General features: G+C 39.9%; 2 protein-coding genes across 30 annotated transcripts; one reads left to right on the forward strand and one right to left on the reverse strand.

Annotated features, from left to right (window-relative positions):
* Positions 1 to 1175: 1175 nt before the first annotated feature.
* LOC105046283 (uncharacterized) lies at positions 1176 to 14218 on the reverse strand. 28 transcript variants are annotated; one of them, XM_073258680.1, is made up of 6 exons: positions 8972 to 10630; positions 8841 to 8869; positions 8327 to 8559; positions 7095 to 7202; positions 6783 to 6960; positions 1176 to 3515 (listed from the first exon to the last, which is right to left on the reverse strand). In XM_073258680.1, exon 6 carries the CDS (start codon positions 3064 to 3066, stop codon positions 1795 to 1797), a length of 1272 nt encoding a protein of 423 aa, XP_073114781.1. In that variant the 5' UTR covers positions 3067 to 3515; positions 6783 to 6960; positions 7095 to 7202; positions 8327 to 8559; positions 8841 to 8869; positions 8972 to 10630; the 3' UTR covers positions 1176 to 1794. The 28 variants fall into 28 exon arrangements, 25 of the variants coding, with proteins under 25 accessions (XP_073114781.1, XP_073114780.1, XP_073114782.1 ...); XM_073258679.1 differs by having other exon boundaries at positions 8327 to 8564; XM_073258681.1 differs by having other exon boundaries at positions 8327 to 8648.
* Positions 14219 to 14936: 718 nt separating this feature from the next.
* LOC105046280 (sedoheptulose-1,7-bisphosphatase, chloroplastic) lies at positions 14937 to 18412 on the forward strand. Of its 2 annotated transcripts, none has more exons than XM_010924833.4 (8): positions 14937 to 15219; positions 15333 to 15455; positions 15562 to 15747; positions 15894 to 15975; positions 16838 to 17059; positions 17160 to 17260; positions 17358 to 17429; positions 17935 to 18412. In XM_010924833.4, exons 1-8 carry the CDS (start codon positions 15097 to 15099, stop codon positions 18214 to 18216), a joined length of 1191 nt encoding a protein of 396 aa, XP_010923135.1. In that variant the 5' UTR covers positions 14937 to 15096; the 3' UTR covers positions 18217 to 18412. The 2 variants fall into 2 exon arrangements, with proteins under 2 accessions (XP_010923135.1, XP_010923134.1); XM_010924832.4 differs by having other exon boundaries at positions 14940 to 15225.
* Positions 18413 to 19024: the final 612 nt, after the last annotated feature.

Genomic DNA, 19024 nt, shown 5'->3' on the forward strand with positions numbered 1-19024 from the left:
AGCCCAGTAAGTAACAAATATCTCAACTAGATAATTCAGATATTATATAATTTTCAAGAATAATGCTGCAATAAACATAAGAGTATATTTCATGCTGATCAAATATTTTCAAATATTCACATATAATATAATCATAAATCCGATTCGATTCAAAACACTCGTAACTCAACAGCCTTGACTATGACCAATGTTTCACCCCCATTGGCGGGGTCCACAGAATACCAGCGCACAACCCCCACTTACAGAGTCCATAAATACCAGCGCACAACCCCCACTGGCAGGGTCCACAAACACCAGCGCACAACCCCCACTGGCAGGATCCACAAATACCAACGTATAATCCCCATTGGCGGGGCCCACTGAAACATAGTTAGGCCGAGAGCATAAATCCGATCTGTATCAAAACACTTTGTATCATAATATATCATAAATATTTCACTGAACATGTGCATAAATCAACGTACCATAACATTTCAAAAGCACTTTTCTTTCAAAACATAATTTTATAAATCATGCATAATTTCAGAGAATAATTATTTATTTTCAGAATAAATATAAAATATCTCGAGAAGATAATTCATTACTTACCTTTCACGGAGCACTGAATGAACAGATCGACTAACTTCTAGGAGATTCTTCCGTACCTATTATCCAAAATTATATTTTTACATTAATTTAATTCAAAATTAAATCTAACAAATCCCAAAATTAAAATCTCGCTTAAAATCAGACTCGTCTCTAAACTCGATCAGAATCATCAGATGAAGCCTTCCCCTATGCTAATCCTAGAAGGATAACTTTAGAGAGAGAAATCCATCAAGAGAGAGAGAAACAAGATAGAGAGAGAAAATTCTAGAGAGAGAAAGTAGAGAGAGAAAGTCCAATTTCAGAGAGAGAAAGTCAGGGTTCAGACTGAAAGAAGAGAGAGAAACTCTCTCTCTCATCAATTTCTTTTTTTTTAATTTATTTATTTATTTATTTACTTACTTATATATATATATAAATATATATATATATATATATAAATATATATATATAATATATATATATATATTTATTATTATTATTATTATATTTTTTTTCTTTTCTTTTCTTTTCTTTTCTTTTTCTTCTTTTCTTTTTCTTCTTTTTCTTTTTTTTTCTTTCCTTTTTTTTTCTCTTTTTCCTTCTTTCTCTTTTCTTTTTTCTTCTTTTTCTTTTTCTTCTTTTTCTTCTTTTCTTCTTTTTCTTGGTTCTTCCCGTGCCGGAACAGGGGACCCTTGGTCCTCCGGCCTTGATCGACCGTTCGGGCCATGACCGCCGCGACGGAGGTCGGCGGCCGACGGGGGCCACCCCCCCGGTCACGGAGGAGCGTGGCCGGCGATCAATTCCGATCGCCGGCGCCGGAAAATCCAAAGAAAAAAGCTCAAAAACAGGGTCTCTTTCCCGTTCGGAAATCGGCGACTCTCGTCGCCGGCAGCCGCGCACAGGAGCACGGAAGGAAGAGGAAGGAAGAGGGAAAAAAAAAGAAACTTACCTTGACCTCCGGTGGCCTCGTCGGAGAGCAGTCACGGCGAGAACAAGGCAAGGGATCGCGGCTCTTCTTCGAGAAAATCGGAGAGGAAAAGAGGGAAAAAGAGTCGATGGATCGATTCTAAAGAGAGGGGGTCTTCTTATAGAGAGTCCTAGGACTCCGAGGGGTCCTAGAATTCCTGATTCGCTTGGGTTTCGTCGGAGAAGAAGACTCCTACCGGGAGTCTTCTTCCCGATTTTTGATCCCCTATTTTTTTTTTTTGACTATAACATTCTTCACCCCTAAAAAGAAATTTCGTCCTCGAAATTTTTCATATCTGTCACCATTGTATTGGAAGCCTGTGGATTCTGTTGAGTAAGCGCATAAACTCTTCCCTGGGTTTTAGAAATCTGTCCGCCACCCTTATGTTGTCCTTCATGAGTTCCTTTGCCAGCTTGATTTTCAGTATTTAGCGGGCAGCTAGCAATTTTATGATCTTTCTGACCACATTTGAAATAAGCACCGGTATTCCAATAGCAATCCTTGTCTGCATGATTTTTGCCATATCTGGAGCATGGCTCACCATCAATCTGTTGAGTCTTATTGTCTACTGTTCCCTTAGCTGATCTTTTGATGTTTTTATTATTCTGCCCTTGTGTATCATTTGATTGTGCTCTCTTTCTTTGCTTTCTTTCTCTTTCCATGCGTTCTTCATTGACTTCTCTTTCAATTATCAGTGCTTTGTTTACCACATCTGCATAAGTTGTCAATTCATATGGAACCACTTGTTTTCGAATCTCAGTTCTCAGTCCCATCTCAAACTTGTGAACACGTTCTTGCTCACCATCCACTAATCTCGGAGCAAATTTTGCTAACTCTGTAAATTTTGCTTCATATTCAGTCACACTCATACCCTTTTGCTTCAAATAAATAAACTCTTGCTCTTTCTGGATCCTTATACTCCGAGGAAAATACTGATCATAGAATGCAATCCGAAATCTTTCCCAGGTAAGTATTTCGCCGTCTTGTTCATGCTTGCGCTGTAGTCGCTGACACCAGTTGTATGCTTCTCCTTGTAGTAAATAAGCTGCATATCGAATCTTTTCTTCATCAAGGCACTCTTGGACAGCGAAGGCTTTTTCCATCTCCATTATCCAGTTGTCAGCCTCCAAAGGTTCAGTAGTCCCCTTGAAAGCTGGAGGAGCAAGCTTTTTAAATTCTGAAATGTTGTTCCGTTGTACTGGTTGCTCTCCATGTTGTGGTGGTGGATGCTGATGTTGTTGTATATCTCGTTGTATCTGCTGTTGTTCAAATATTTGCTGCTGTATTTGTTGTTGTGCTTGTACCATCCTGATTAGGGTCTGCATTAACTGAGCCATATCTGGTTCTTGACGTGCTCTCGAAGCACTCCCATTAGGATCTACGACTCCCTCCTCCTGAGGGGTGCCACTGGTCAGATGGGGAGTGCTACCATCCCGTGGTTGTGATGTCTCTCTTGCAATTCCTTGAGTAGTTCTTGTCATTCTACGGGGAGGCATGGTAACCTTGTAGTAGTAAAACCTTATTAGATTCATTTATCTATTTGTTTGGATGGGTTTATTATGATGCTCATATTCTAACGTCCCAATATTCCTAATGTTTACCCACCTACGCTCATACTATGTCAAATTCTATGTGTCATAATTTATCCACTTATGCTCTGATACCATATTAATTGTCACGCCCCCGACCCGAGATTTGTGAATCGAGGGTCGCGGCAACCGCCGCATACTCATTAAGAACTCTCTCCATAAGCATGCAAGACATCTCATCACGATATCAATGCATCACAGCGGAATAAATTCAAATAATTATTATTCAACTGAAATTCAAGTAATTAAATCAAATGTCTTACATCCAATAAAATTTTTTGCTAACAATAAAAACAATAGATCTAAGTTCAATTGAAGTTGACAATGCTAATCTCGCTTCTAAAAGTTCTGTCCCAATATTTCGTCCCACGCTCGATATTAATTATCTGAATCTGAAAAAAAATAGAAAGAAAGGTAATGAGCTAGACAGCCCAGTAAATAACAAATATCTCAACTAGATAATTTAGATATTATATAATTTTCAAGAATAATGCTGCAATAAACATAAGAGTATATTTCATGCTGATCAAATATTTTCAAATATTCACATATAATATAATCATAAATCCGATTCGATTCAAAACACTCGTAACTCAACAGCCTTGACTATGACCAACGTTTAACCCCCATTGACGGGGTCCACAGAATACCAGCGCACAACCCCCACTGGCAGGGTCCATAAATACCAGCGCACAACCCCCACTGGCAGGGTCCACAAACACCAGCGCACAACCCCCACTGGCAGGGTCCACAAATACCAACGTATAATCCCCATTGACGGGGCCCACTGAAACATAGTTAGACCGAGAGCATAAATCCGATCTGTATCAAAACACTTTGTATCATAATATATCATAAATATTTTACTGAACATGTGCATAAATCGACGTACCATAACATTTCAAAAGCACTTTTCTTTCAAAACATAATTTTATAAATCATGCATAATTCCAGAGAATAATTATTTATTTTCAGAATAAACATAAAATATCTCGAGAAGATGATTCATTACTTACCTTTCACGGAGCACTGAATGAACAGATCGACTAACTTCTAGGAGATTCTTCCGTGCCTATTATCCAAAATTATATTTTTACATTAATTTAATTCAAAATTAAATCTAACAAATCCCAAAATTAAAATCTCGCTTAAAATCAGACTCGTCTCTAAACTCGATCAGAATCATCAGATGAAGCCTTCCCCTATGCTAATCCTAGAAGGATAACTTTAGAGAGAGAAATCCATCAAGAGAGAGAGAAACAAACTAGAGAGAGAAAATTTTAGAGAGAGAAAGTCCAATTTCAGAGAGAGAAAGTCAGGGTTCAGACTGAAAGAAGAGAGAGAAACTCTCTCTCTCATCAATTTCTTTTTTTTTAATTAATTTATTTATTTATTTACTTACTTATATATATATATATAAATATATATATATATATATTTATTTTTATTATTATTATTATTTCTTTTCTTTTCTTTTCTTTTCTTTTCTTTTTCTTCTTTTCTTTTTCTTCTTTTTCTTTTTTTTTTCTTTCCTTTTCTTTTTCTCTTTTTCCTTCTTTCTCTTTTCTTTTTTCTTCTTTTTCTTTTTCTTCTTTTTCTTCTTTTCTTCTTTTTCTTGGTTCTTCCCGTGCCGGAACAGGGGACCCTTGGTCCTCCGGCCTTGATCGGCCGTTCGGGCCATGGCCGCCATGGCGGAGGTCGGCGGCCGACGGGGGCCAACCCCCCGGTCACGGAGGAGAGTGGCCGGCGATCAATTCCGATCGCCGGCGCCGGAAAATCCAAAGAAAAAAGCTCAAAAACAGGGTCTCTTTCCCGTTCGAAAATCGGCGACTCTCGTCGCCGGCAGCCGCGCACAGGAGCACGGAAGGAAGAGGAAGGAAGAGGAAAAAAAAAGGAAACTTACCTTGACCTCCGGTGGCCTCGTCGAAGAGCAGTCACGGCGAGAACAAGGCAAGGGATCGCGGCTCTTCTTCGGGAAAATCGGAGAGGAAAAGAGGGGAAAGAGTCGATGGATCGATTCTAAAGAGAGGGGGTCTTCTTATAGAGAGTCCTAGGACTCCGAGGGGTCCTAGGATTCCTGATTCGCTTGGGTTTCGTCGGAGAAGAAGACTCCTACCGGGAGTCTTCTTCCCGATTTTTGATCCCCTATTTTTTTTTTTTTTTGGCTATAACAACCTTTCTTCAAGGTCGAGTCAGATGGCTCGAGCATTATCCATGAAGGAGATGCTGTTGTAGACCTCTGTGGAAACAAAACTCAAGATCCATGACATGACCATTGAATTACAAGTATCCTACAGAAATTGATCGGATGATCCATCTGCTGGTTGCTGGAGCGAGCCATCTACGAAAATAAGCTTCTGCTTAGCACGTAGGGCTGTGAGCATTTTCCTACGTCAGTTGGGGTACTTAACTTCGGTGAGAATGGAAGAAACAATGCAATGGCCCATGTTATCAAAAGATGAGATGTAATATGGGAAAGATGAATCATAAGCCGCACTGAGCCTCATGACCTGTGGAACCTGGATGGGATCGATCTCGGTGGATATGATCAATGGTGAGAAGATGGAGGTTGACAAGCAATAGTTCGGCAATCACTTGCCAAGAAGATAATAACACCGGTAAAGAAATCTTGCCGCATATGGAAGGAAAATCGGCAATATCTTGTCGTGAGAGACCTAATCAGAAGAGGATGAATTGATTCACTCTGATATCATGTAAAAATTTGAATGTAGGAATATGATTTTGAAAAGAAAATATTGTGAGAACTTTCTCTCACACAATATGACGAAGAGATCATCTATATTTGTAATTAAAAATATACAATAGATTTACATTTGTAATCATACAAAAGTAGAAAGAAATAACAAATGATTATGATCATACAAAGATAGAAATGGATCCTAAGATCTCTCCTCTATTCAAAATTCAAAATTCAAAGTTTAAAATATTGCCTACCATGACCATACAAAGATAGAAATGGATCCTAGGATCTCTTCTCTATTCAAAATTCAAAATGTTGCCTAATAATCTACAAGTAAATAGAACTTTAAATGCCACAAATACAAATTCGTTCAAGACATAACCATTTGTTCCATGTGGATGAAGAAGGTTTTAAATAAGATCTCTTAGGAGCCTATGGATCACAAAAGCGGGTGAAGATGTCAGAGCAAAAATAGTATAACAATTTTATGTGGATTACAGAACAAAAGTCTCATGTCAGAATCCAACCAGCAAATTATAAACTATGACCGATAGACTACGGAAGTAACCTCCACTCGAGCAACTTTAGGAAAGGTAGATCCTGCAGAGCTAGACCGTTGGGAGAACCATACTAGACGCATTCACTCTATTTTTTCCTGCTATATTTCATTAATTTACCCCTAGCAAGTAGGTTCATCTAACGGAAGGCAACCTCTGAATTTTCACCATTCTAATAGCCATGCCCTGTAAAAGGCCAATTAAGAACAACTACTATGAATTTGACATGGTTTTTCTAGATTGTAAATAGTGATGGATGAGCATTTAAGTCACCATATGTGCATGTATTGATTTTGTATGTATTGTCAAAGATAGAGCTAAAACTTCTTTATTAATACTACAAATGAGTACCAACACATACTTTTATCAAACAGAAATAATACCGTCTCAGAGATACTAACCAGTTCCATTGAGATTAGCATGCTCTCCAGTGGCAAAAAATTCCAAAAAAGTGCACTAGTGAAATATAGAAGTGATGTAAGCATAAAAAGCCCATGCAAGCAACCATTCGCTCAACAAAGAAACCTGCTTCAATGGTTCCTCTATTGGTTGCCAAAGTTCCAGCAACACTTGACATTCCTATTACCCATATCACATAAATCAGTCATGAAAGAAGTAACTAAAAAATAGTAGTGAAATTTAGCAGATTGATGCTTAGCAGAAATATTAAGATCATTAAAAATAAACTAGTACCATGTAGGACACCAGCATACCGTGGGGCTATCTCCTGATAATGCAAAAGGAATCAGGAAAGCAGCACAGCAAGAAGTTTTGGATCCCTTTTCTTAATTCAACAGGGAAATTTTCCAAGATTGACCTACCTGGACATTCAGAAAACAAGAGTGGATAAAAGAACCAAAACCAACAGCTGCTGTAAGCCAATAAGAAGTTACAAAAGGATTTCTTGCCACATTCAAGCCAAGAAGAGCAATCTCAGGACCGATAAAGTGAATCAACTTCAGAGAAGCAAATAGGAAATAGTTACAACATGAGTATGAAAAGTAGGAAAAGCAGCTCCACTTCCAATAGTCAAAGCACTTAAACCACAGTTCGCAGACAAAAATTGATCATGTCTTTCATTTTTGTTATGTTACAAGCTACAGAATGAAGGATACCATTGTTTACCTAAGTTTTGTTTCTGATATAAAAGAATAGAAACCAGTTTAAGCAGTAAGAGGACATCATTTGTTTCTATTTGTTGACAATGCTTTGATTCACTCCCTAAAAGAAAGTACCTGCATAATTCCTTGAGTGGAAATATCACTCATGCCATTATGAAATAGCTTGTCTGACTCAGCATTGGCAACATACCCGAAGACTACCATCATGATCATGCCAGTACAGGTTATTTATTGAAATGCCTGATCCTAAAGTTAATTGTAATCAAGGGTGTATTGAATTTACCCAGCTGTGCATAGGATTTACACAAATTAAAGCCCATGTTGGCATATTCAGAAGTAATTTCCTGAAAGGGGGAATCATTCTGGATTTTTCAGGTTCCTCAATGCGACGGGTTGGAAGTTTTCAACTCCTTGCAATATAGTTTAATTCATATCTTGATGTCTGAGGATGTCTATCATGAGTACTTGATGTTGCAAATGGCCAAACCAATACCCAAAGAAAACCAAACAATCCAAATAGTACATAAGGTCCAAAAAATGCCAGATTGTGACATGATTATAGGGGAAATCAATTGCCCAATTGCACCACCGAGCTGAAATTCAGCTACACCAAGTCCAACTGCTCTGGATCATTCTGTTTAAGGAAACCATGAATAGAGAAGTCCAATTTAAACAACTTCAACAACTTGTCACAGAGAAAAGAGAAATCATGCTCAGATGAACTTCTTCATATACTCAGATTATTAACATGTATTTGATAATACAGAGCAGCTTAGCAATTGAAGTTCAGAGGGAAAAAAAGAAAGTGAAGGTCTAGACACTACCTTAGGACAATGTTGTTCATACTAGGCGGTGCCACTTCTTCTAACACCCCAAAGAAACTCGCATAGCAAGTAGAGCTCATAAAGAACTCTCAGCATCCCATGGAGTAAGGAATGTGGCCATCGACCAGAAGAAAGAAAGTCACACCCCGTGCCATGACCATCTTGGCACCGTAACAATCCACTAGAGCTCCTCAAATTATGGGTGACATGAGATAACCCCAACGGAAGGATGACTGCGCTGAGGAGCCGGTACACAATCAGAGAACAGAAAGCAACACTAAAACACATCAAAGTGGAGATGGAAAACTACATTTTACTGCCACTGAAAAGAACAATTAATCAACAACATAGTCACGGTTCAAGTAAGTTAAAGGTTAAACTAACTAAAAGATAAAGAGACAGCAGGAATTTAATCCAGAATCACCAAGATGAACAAAATCCGAGTCCTTAGAACCTTAGTTCCATGTATCATAATCCGAAAGATACCACGAAACAAAGATAAAAAGAGAAGTACCAGGACGATGCCGGCAAAGGACTGGCTCCCTCCAGAATCACCAAGATGAACAAAATCCGAGTCCTTAGAACCTTAGTTCCATGTATCATAATCCGAAAGATACCACGAAACAAAGATAAAAAGAGAAGTACCAGGACGATGCCGGCAAAGGACTGGCTCCCTCCGCGAGCCTGGGAGAGCGGAACTATCGCCACCGACATCACCACCCGATCAGCATTGCAGGGAGCCAGAGTTAATCACCCTGAGGATGCTAGGTTTCTGTGGCTCGCTCTCTGGAATTAAAGAACCCCCAAGAACTCGTCGGTGGGACTGATTCCTTGGAAATCTCCATGGATGTAGCAGAGCTTGGGAGTTTTTACCCATCGAGAATTGATGGGAGAGGGAGTGTCTCGTCCCTCTGCTGGAGTTGGATGACGAGAGAGCGGGGCGAGAGATGGGAGGGAGAAAAGCTCGATAGCGGAACGGCTCGTACCGGCTAGCGATGAAGAGGGACGGAGTGGTCTCTGGGACGACCTTGTTCTTTGTCGCGCTGACTGGTAGCTGGTGTAAGTATCGGAAAATTTGAAAGGCTCGCAAATAATATGTGCTGAAGGAAAAAAAATCACAAGAAAAGCCGCTATGTCTGTTTGCGAAGCTCGCCAGCTTGTTTGTAATTTCAGAGATTTACGAGGCTAACCGGCCAAGGAATGGGCTGCTGCCTGTGTCGCAAGAGCAGGCTAACACGAGATGACACAAGCAAGAAAACAGGCTTGGTGTTTGGTGGTGCGCCAATGCAGCACAGCGGCATAACGGGCTGAATAGGAAGCGCCAGATCAACGATTCCTGTAATCCAGATGGATAAAGTTGTTCGATCCAAGCTGTGCCTTCTAAGATTTGAGTCAAAAAAATGTTTCTACAGCAGCCGGGATATGCTTGTCATCAAATTATTCCAGCCGATGAAACAGCATCCGGATAATTTGCCCTTGAGCTGTGCAAGGTCATAAGATGCCCCTGGAACATGCAACGTGGTATTCTTTTCTTCTTTTCTTCCTTTTTTTAATGCTTGTCGTCAAATTATTCCAGCCGATGAAACAGCATCCGGATAATTTACCCTTGAGCTGCGCAAGGTCTTAAGATGGCCCTGGAACATGCAACGTGGTATTCTTTTCTTCCTTTCTTCCTTTTTTTTTTTTTTTTGCCCAAGCAACAAAATCTATCCATATTAACTCCGATGCAGGTTTATTTCTGCTATTCGCACCATGGTGCCCGCACAAAGTCTACATCCTTCCTTTCGTTGAAGGATACCCACATGCATCACATGATAATGTGGATTTCATCTACAATATTTTATGAAATTTACACAAGAAATATGTAAGAGAAGCACCTATGAATTGTGTTCTGCACCAGTAAAAATTGCTTGGAGCTATAAAACTATGGGCATATTCCCGTTGAGGTTTTCCAACAATAGAACAGCATAAGTCCAAGAGCATACAAGAGGTTATAAACCTGGAGAATAACTTTTCAGATGCCAATGATGGTACTGAGAGCAGTTACTCTATTAGCATACGCCAAACCTTAAATTTCTGCAGATGCCGATATTGAGAGAAAGATTGCCATATTAATCTATATCTAACCTTTCATTTCGATCTTAAGACAGGAATAAGGCAATTCTAAAATCCTGCTGCATTCCCCACAGAAATATAAAACCTGCAGCACGACATCACTTTGTTGCTGGAAATATAGCAGTGACAGAAGTGGATACAAACATGACGGCCAGTTGCAGCTCTCGAGCATTCAGTCCAGATGCTCCGCTGCCAAGTGATAAATCAAGTAATATTGCAAACTAGAGGCTTCAGTGCTGAGAGAAGACGCATCAGCAAGGCATGTAGCTAAATCATCAAAATAACTGCAAAACTTACTCCAATGAAAACTATGCAAAGCTTCAGACACTGTATTTTTGCTGTATAAACATACCAACTACCAACTCAATTGCTGGAATTTTATACTCATCATACAATAGTTCAACTTTCTTATCACAAGAAAAGGAACAGTTCATTGTTGTTAGATTATTTGATTTACCTTTTTCATTTATGGATTCATGATCGAAAGAAGTTTCTTCCATGTAGATGATCTAGATGGTAACCAGTTTAATTTGGATAATATCTGGGAAAAGATTTATCTGCAGTACATACAGGTGGTGTGCAAGTTATTCATAATAGTTATTGCTGATGTGACCAATATATTCTTCAATTATATATATATGAAATTCATATCATGAACAAACTCTTCTCTGCTGTACAAATCCTTGCCTGCTACTAAAGTTCTGGGAACGGGGACTACTAATGATTTTCCAATTTTCTTACGTTAGAAATCCTCCTCTGTTCATGGATTTGATTACAAGCTGCACTTGGAGAAATATGTGATACCTCTAGATTGATAGTCTTATACAAAATGAAGACTCGAAAAGAACAATTACAGAATGGACTAAACTTTCAGAACGAAAGCTTTATCCAAGATCAGAATTGTTGATTACTTCATGAAGGGATTAGTATTTCAGCTTTTATGCCACTAAATCAGCTATCAAGGTTGGGTATTTAGTTACTACAGAGTCTTCCTTTTTAAATTTAATTATATGAGATCAAGTGAGGGCATTGACTGGAGATCTAAATCTTGACGAGAATAGAGAAAGAAGGAAACACAAAGCAAATTCCAAATAGATGAGTAAGGCTTCTTGTGCAAAGAAAACACCGTGGTTATTGTAAAGTGGGATTAATCAAACAACTTAAAAGAATCTCAAATTACGAATCCCAATCAGACAATTTGCAAAAATTACAAAATAACCTTTATGGCAGTTAAAAATACAATTTGAGAAATCTGAAATCTACAAGAATCTTTGTGAATCAGTCAATCTTATTAAGATATGCGGAACTGTACCAAATGACTGGTTCGAGGCATGCTAAACCAAGTAAGTCGGCTACCAACACAATTCAATAAACCGGTTCAGCATATATTCGTTTGCCCCACTACGCTGTTTTTTCTCTTTGTTCAATTGAAAGTATCGCCCATCTCCCTCCCTTGAAAATCCTAAGGGCTTCCGACCATCATGCTCGACAATGATGCCGAACGACACCACTGTTGCTGCCAAGGTCCCCCCTTCCTCCCTTCCCTCCCTCCTCTCTCTCTTCCCCTCACTCCCTCCATCTCCCTCCCTCTCCCTCTCCCTCTTCCGCCACTAAACATTAAGGTCTCTCTCTCCACCCCTCTCCCTCTTCCGCCACTAAACCTTAAGGTCTCTCTCTCCACCCCTTTCCCTCCCTCCCTTCCCTCTCCCTCTCTCCCCCTTAATGACGATGGCTTCTTGGTCCTTTCTCTCTCCCCCTCCCTCTCTCAACTCCCTTCCTCCCTCTATCTCTTTCTTTTCATCTCTTTCCTTCTCCCTCTCCCTGTCCCTCTCCCGCTCTCTTTGTCTTGACATGTCACAAAACAACATGATGTGGGCCCATACCATGAAGAATCGATCGCTGGCCAGTACTCCCTCTAGTACTAGTTTGGCAAACCTTGAATCGAATAATGTGATGAAAGAAGAGAAATTATGATATTTCACATTTGCTTAAATAGACTTTAGTTTATTTATGATTTATCCATAACACCGCTGAATATGTCCATTTGAATCTACAAACTGCTTCATGCAAAGCTCAAAAGTGCATCAGATACAAAGCACGTACCTAAATCTTGCTTTTAAGGTTACCAAACAATGAGTGTCGACCTTCAGCAACAATCACTCCAGTTGTTTTGTTTCTCAACAATACATAGGTTCCAGAATAGCCTCCTTTGTGCCCCAAAACACTTGAGGTGATCTCCAATTCATCCTGTTCGCCAATGAAATTTTGAGGAAGAGATATACAAGGAGAGAAAACAAGGAATTCAGATGACTTTTGAAGAAATAATTCATATCCATGGTGCAAACATCTGAAACTTCTGGGGACCAATATGTTACATGTATGAACAAAAGGAATTAGACTGAATAGTATGTATGACCAAACTCTCTTGTTTTTTTTTTTTTTCCCTTTCTTTCTTTTTTTCCAAATGTTTGTAAAACATTTAGAGCTTTTGGTAGAAAAGATTCATTGTTTTGAAAAAACAGTGAAAATAAAAGCAAAGAATAGAAGTAGTTTTGTGAAAATGTTATCTGCAACATTAATCTCTATGTGGAATTTCACTAATTTGTAGAAGAAAAATACAAAAGACAACAATGATACCTAACAAGCCCTAAATTCCTTTTTGTAACATTTTCCAAGTCTCTCTCTTCTCCCTTCAGATCTTGATTTACTAGTTTTTATATATGAATTCTGGAATTCTGCCACAAGCACACCAATTGGATTGCTCTATGTTGAGACGTTCGAACAAATTTTTTCATCAAATACTGAAGAAAAGTCTGCCGTCTCAAATCATATCCTCAAGGTCAGGAAACTTCTTCATATCAGCAAGAACCTTTGGTACAAAGAATGAATAATCCAAAACAAAAAGCTAACTTACATCGACCTTGGCAGTTGACATGTACGAAATGGACATGTCGACCGAGACCTTCATGTGGTGACCATCAGCATGTATCGCAGCCGCTCCCACCTCATCCACCAGGTTTGCTATGGCGCCTGCTGACAAGTTTCCACTCACATCCTGCAAAATTTTGTTAAAAGAATCTAATGATCTGGTCTGCCTATAAATCGAGCAACTTAAACTGAAGGCCTGGAAAGATCCATTTGAGTATCATATAGAATTCATATTGGATCATGAAAACCAGATTAAGGCCAAATTTTGATCTCAAGAAACAAGCAGATAAGTGAAATATTATCGAACACTTGGTCAAAAAATCATAATATGGAAACAACAAAGGCAAGAAGGGGCTTCTCTATTCTCATAAATTCCCTCTTTTTACTAACTCACGGTGAGTCGAGGAGGGACTTTGAAGGTGCAGGAGAGGGATCCGCGCTGGATGCGGTCGACCCGGATTCCCCGGAGAGCGAAGCCTTCGTAGAAGCTGGCTGCGTCTCCGGCGCGGTGCGGCCGGACGTCCAGGCTCGCTACCCGCTCCGATTCTTCTGCTCCTAGGGACAGGGTCTCCCTCGCTTTCTCCATCATCTCTTCTCCCCCCTCTTCCTTCTTCCAATCCCACACCCCGCCCCGCCTCCTGGATTTATTGGGAAAGTAGAACATTTTACATATAACCCCTTCAAAGACTGACTATTTGGGTATCCTGTATCCCTCCGCCCGCTTGGGGTCAACCAAAAAAATGAGAGAGAAAATAATATACAAATATTACATGAAAAACATATAATAAAGGATCAGCTGAACAAGGCACTGTACAAGGAAAACCAAGACGACATCGGTGGCGATGGTCGCCACGGGGAACGCCTTAGCGAGTGTGAGTCGGTCGCGTGGGCCTGGGAGATGGTCAATGATTCCCTGATTTGTAATAAGCGGGGCGAAGGCTGCAAACTTTTCAGACTTGGGCCTTTCCCACAGACTTTTGTCGACTCAAGCCTGCGTCTATGGCCCCCAAGTCTGGCCAACCAGCACGGTATGTCTTCCTACAATGATTTTAGACCAAGCAAGATACTGGATTTGTCATCTGTTAAGCGCGCTGGGGCTATGGTTCTTTTTTCCTTTCTTTCTTTCATTTTTTTTTTTCTTTTCTTGATATTTTAAGATAATATAACAGCGGCTAAGTTGGTCCGGTACGACGCCACGGTATGGCAAGGTCTATATATTAGATATAGGGCAGCTCCAAAGTTTCCGTGCGAATAATTCAAAATTGAAACGATAGTTGAGTACAAGATCTTTACATTTGCTATGCGGAGTTTGGATCTTTTTTGCGCCGCGGTGGCCTCAGAAAGAAACGGTTGTCGTCCATCATGTTGCCGTGCCAAACACGGCTGGAATGCTAACATGTGCCGCACAGGATCAGGACTACTCGGCGAGTTTTCCTGGTTGGCGTACGAGAAATTTTAAACAAGGCACCAAGAGCCGTTGGCCCTATTGATGGCTTCGTTCTAGAACCACACAATCCAACGAACGATGAGCATTAGCCTCACCCTGTAACGCTATCTGAATGCACGACACATGGCACCGCAGGAACAACTGCTTATCTGGGTTGTCTCTCCCTCCCCGCCTCCGCCCCTCTGGGAGCTCTTCCCGAGCAAAGTAACGATAACTAAGAGTACAACTTGACTTCCACCAACACTCTCCGTGATCCCGGTTTTCTCTTCTTCTTCTGCTGATGAAAATGGAGACTGGCGTAGCGAGCTATGCTCGCGGGACAATCCCGCACAATGTATTGCGTATCCCACGGTTGGCTGCACCATCTTCCGCTCCTTCCTTCCCACGATCGCATAGGAATCATGTGAGGGTACACGGAGTTGCATATAGATCTATATAGTTCGTGCAAAACTTTAAGCTCAATCTTCGTTTTCTTAATCTTTTCTTTTGAAACATACATATATCCGAATCATGCAGGGTCTCAGAGCGAGTTCGCTCTTCGGTGAATCTCTGCGAGTGATGTCAAATTCTTCACCAAGAAATTCAAAGGGAGCCGGCAACTCCTCGCTCATCACCAAGTGTGAGATTGGAGATAGCTTGGTAAACTTACTTTCATCTAGAGTAATGCGTTGAAATTAGTTGTATTTCAATAGATTTTGATTTTTGAAGACCATCATCATGTTGCTGAGGATTCTATTGGCTGCAGGAGGAGTTCTTGACGAAGGCAACTCCAGATAAGAACCTCATCAGGCTGCTGATGAGCATGGGAGAGGCGCTGAGGACCATATCCTTCAAAGTGAGGACAGCATCTTGTGGTGGGACTGCTTGTGTTAACTCATTTGGTGATGAACAGCTTGCAGTGGACTTGCTTGCCAACAAGCTACTTTTTGAGGTTAGCAACAATGAACTGCCTCTCCATCTACAGTCCTGATTCTAGTTGCTAAATAATTCATTAATTTTCCATTCTTAATAGTTCATTTTTCAGTTCTTGGAAAGTTTTCTTTTTTTGGTTGACCAGAGTCATTCTAACCCCTCCAGGCTCTGCAATATTCCCACGTTTGCAAATATGCTTGCTCTGAGGAAGTTCCTGAGCTACAAGACATGGGTGGTGCAGCTGAAGGCATGAAACTGAACATTGTTGCTTATGAATTACGAGAATTTCTTTTTCATGACTTGTTTGAAGCGGTACATATTCATAGTAATGATAGATGTGTTAGTCCTACTGTTTTAGATCCATTACATGGTACTAATCTCTGTTACTTCGCCTACATGGTCGGGAATGAATGCGTTTCACCTACTTTTCTACCTCCATGAGACACTTGCTCCAAATCTTATATTACTTCGCTCCATTATTTGTACATATTAGTTCAAAGTCCACCACCGTACTGATCGCAAACCATTCTTCAAAATAATAACTCATCTACGTGCGACACATTCATAAAAAGGTCAACAGGTAATCCCAAATTCAAGCAGAATCAGTAAAAGTACTGGACTCCCCCCAACAAAGCAGTCCTCTGCTCCCACTCCCGCATCTTAAGGTAATTATTATTGTTAGGTGGAACTTTTGACTGTAAAAAGGCTACACGTTCATACGGTGCCTTCCAGTACCTCATATCAGCATAGCCCTCACCACGGGCTTTTTCCAAAGTCAACACTATGATGAGTAGACTGCTCATTTTAGTTTTAGTAAGAACTCTATGATGAGTACATTTTACTTTTAGTAAGAATTCATTTCCTAACTCATAATTACTAAGACATGATACGCATTGTTGATCCATTCCCTGACAGCTTAAGCTTCTAATTAGCTTGTAGAGATAATAGGACTATCACACTAGTTTTGGGGTTTGGTTTCATTCCTCGACAAATTCATGTTGATCTTGTCATCACTTGCTTCAGAATTTTATAATATTTAAGTGTCAAGCTAATCAGCTATGACACCCTCAAAGAAAAGATGGATGTAGTAACAATCTTCTGAAACACAGGTGGCTTTAGTGTGGCCTTTGATCCCCTTGATGGTTCCAGTATCGTTGATACAAATTTCACTGTTGGCACGATATTTGGTGTTTGGCCTGGTGACAAACTAACGGGTGTGACCGGAAGAGATCAAGTTGCTGCAGCTATGGGTATATATGGACCTCGTACGACTTATATCATTGCTCTAAAAGATTGTCCTGGAACCCATGAATTTCTTCTTATGGATGAAGGTAGGTTTATTAAAACTGATTTATCCGACGTTGTTGGTTTTGGTCTCCTCTGTTTCTGAACAATAAAGACAGGCCTTCTAACTATTGGTCCATGGTCTAGGCAAGTGGCAGCATGTCAAGGACACCACATCCATTGGCGAAGGGAAGATGTTCTCTCCTGGAAATCTAAGGGCTACATATGATAACCCTGCCTATGATAAGGTATTCATATACATATATCATTTCTGGCACCGAAACTTATTATTTAACAAAAATATCCCTGGATCCAGGTTTAACTAATGAACATGTGTCCCTGCAGCTGATCAACTACTATGTAAGGGAGAAATACACATTGCGCTACACCGGAGGAATGGTGCCAGATGTCAATCAGGTAATAGCTCTCACATTGCTTATCTTCTTTTCATGCAGACGAGCAAAGAACTATGCCAAATGATTCTGAGACTAGGAGGCTTAGTCAAAAAATTAGCAAGAATATGCCATAAGATCTCATGGTCTGTTTCATCGAGCCCATTGACAAGATAAATGAACCTTAACCAATATCAAGGTCCATCATTAGCAATTCTACCTTATAATGAAACGGTTGATGGATCCCATAAAATCACTTGCGTGATATTGCTCATTAGTAGGAAATCATAGTTACTTATTCGTATCAGCAGTAATATACTCTGGAGATCAGGTACATATGGCTCATTTCCCTTATAAGTAAGCTTTTCATATCATAACTAGCTGATTTTAATCAGTTCCATACAAAAAGTGGGTGAGAAAGTGATTCATCAGAATAAGCTAATCAGCTTGTCTGCCTCATTGATTGGGAGGTTGGGACTGGAACTCTTTGGCTTTTCACATGCTCATATTTTGTTTGGTTTGTGTTTCAGATCATTGTAAAAGAGAAAGGCATCTTCACTAATGTATCATCTCCAACTTCTAAAGCTAAGCTGAGGCTTTTGTTTGAATGTGCTCCCTTGGGGTTCCTGATTGAGAAAGCTGGAGGATATAGTAGTGATGGCACAAAATCTATCCTAGACAAGGTGATCAACAACCTTGATGAGCGCACCCAGGTCGCTTATGGATCCCAGAATGAAATCATCCGGTTTGAGGAAACTCTATATGGCTCATCTAGAATTTTAGTTGGTACACCTGTCGGGGCCACTGTCTGAACTGAATTGCATATGGTTGTTCAGCCTCTTCTTACCAATATTTTCAAATATGACAGTTGTAATGTAGTGAAAACCAGTTCAATTTCCAACTCTACATCGCAAGGAAAGGGTGGGCAATAGAAATTAAGGAATAACTTCCTCTTATAAGTATCTGTCAAGAATAATGTTCTAAAAAGAAACCAGTCTCCTTTCTTGAGTTCCTCTTGGTAATGCTCATACTTTTTTTAGCTGTTCACAGGAGAAAGAAATTCTATCAGAATTATTAAGTTCACCAGAATGACATATGGAACTTCTGCTAGGCATTCTGATGAGTTGTTTTCCTGGCTAATACACTCAATATGACATCGTTTTTGTTCTCCAATATCCTTTTCCTCGACAGAAACTTCATTCAGTATTTTCATCAATCATGAGCCCCAACAATATTCATGATATTGAGAGAGCTACACAGGAGGTGGCAATTCCTAGTACCTTAGTGTATCTTCTTAGACATCGGAGGAGTTTATCATTACACAATCTGTCTCCCCACAATCATGAATCCATTAGCCACAGCTTCTTGTTTAGTGTTAGCCTTCCTGGACTTGAAGATTTAGATATGTGAATTTTTGTTCATTCTCTCTCAAAAGAATTACTGATTTGTCGCTAGCAGATAAGCCTGCTGCAAAAAATTGCTTCTGTAAAGGTATCCATCTGAAGGTGATGATCCTGTTGCTGAAAATGAATCAACCTAAAGAAGACTAGGATTTGACCAGCCCTGTTTGGCTAATTTCACATCCAACTGCATGATTTTTGTTTCATAATATTGTTCTTG

Source organism: Elaeis guineensis, chromosome 5 (assembly GCF_000442705.2).
Source record: "Elaeis guineensis isolate ETL-2024a chromosome 5, EG11, whole genome shotgun sequence".
Lineage (NCBI taxonomy): Eukaryota > Viridiplantae > Streptophyta > Magnoliopsida > Arecales > Arecaceae > Elaeis > Elaeis guineensis.

Excerpts from the sequence above, each read along its gene's own strand:
- LOC105046280 (XM_010924832.4), top strand. The coding sequence starts at position 15,097 with ATGAAAATGGAGACTGGCGTAGCGAGCTATGCTCGCGGGACAATCCCG. Across the intron at positions 15,226-15,332 it reads CGCATAGGAATCATGTGAGG|GGTCTCAGAGCGAGTTCGCT; the intron begins GTACACGGAGTT and ends CGAATCATGCAG. Across the intron at positions 17,261-17,357 it reads ATAACCCTGCCTATGATAAG|CTGATCAACTACTATGTAAG; the intron begins GTATTCATATAC and ends GTGTCCCTGCAG.
- LOC105046283 (XM_073258691.1), bottom strand. The coding sequence starts at position 3,066 with ATGAATCTAATAAGGTTTTACTACTACAAGGTTACCATGCCTCCCCGT.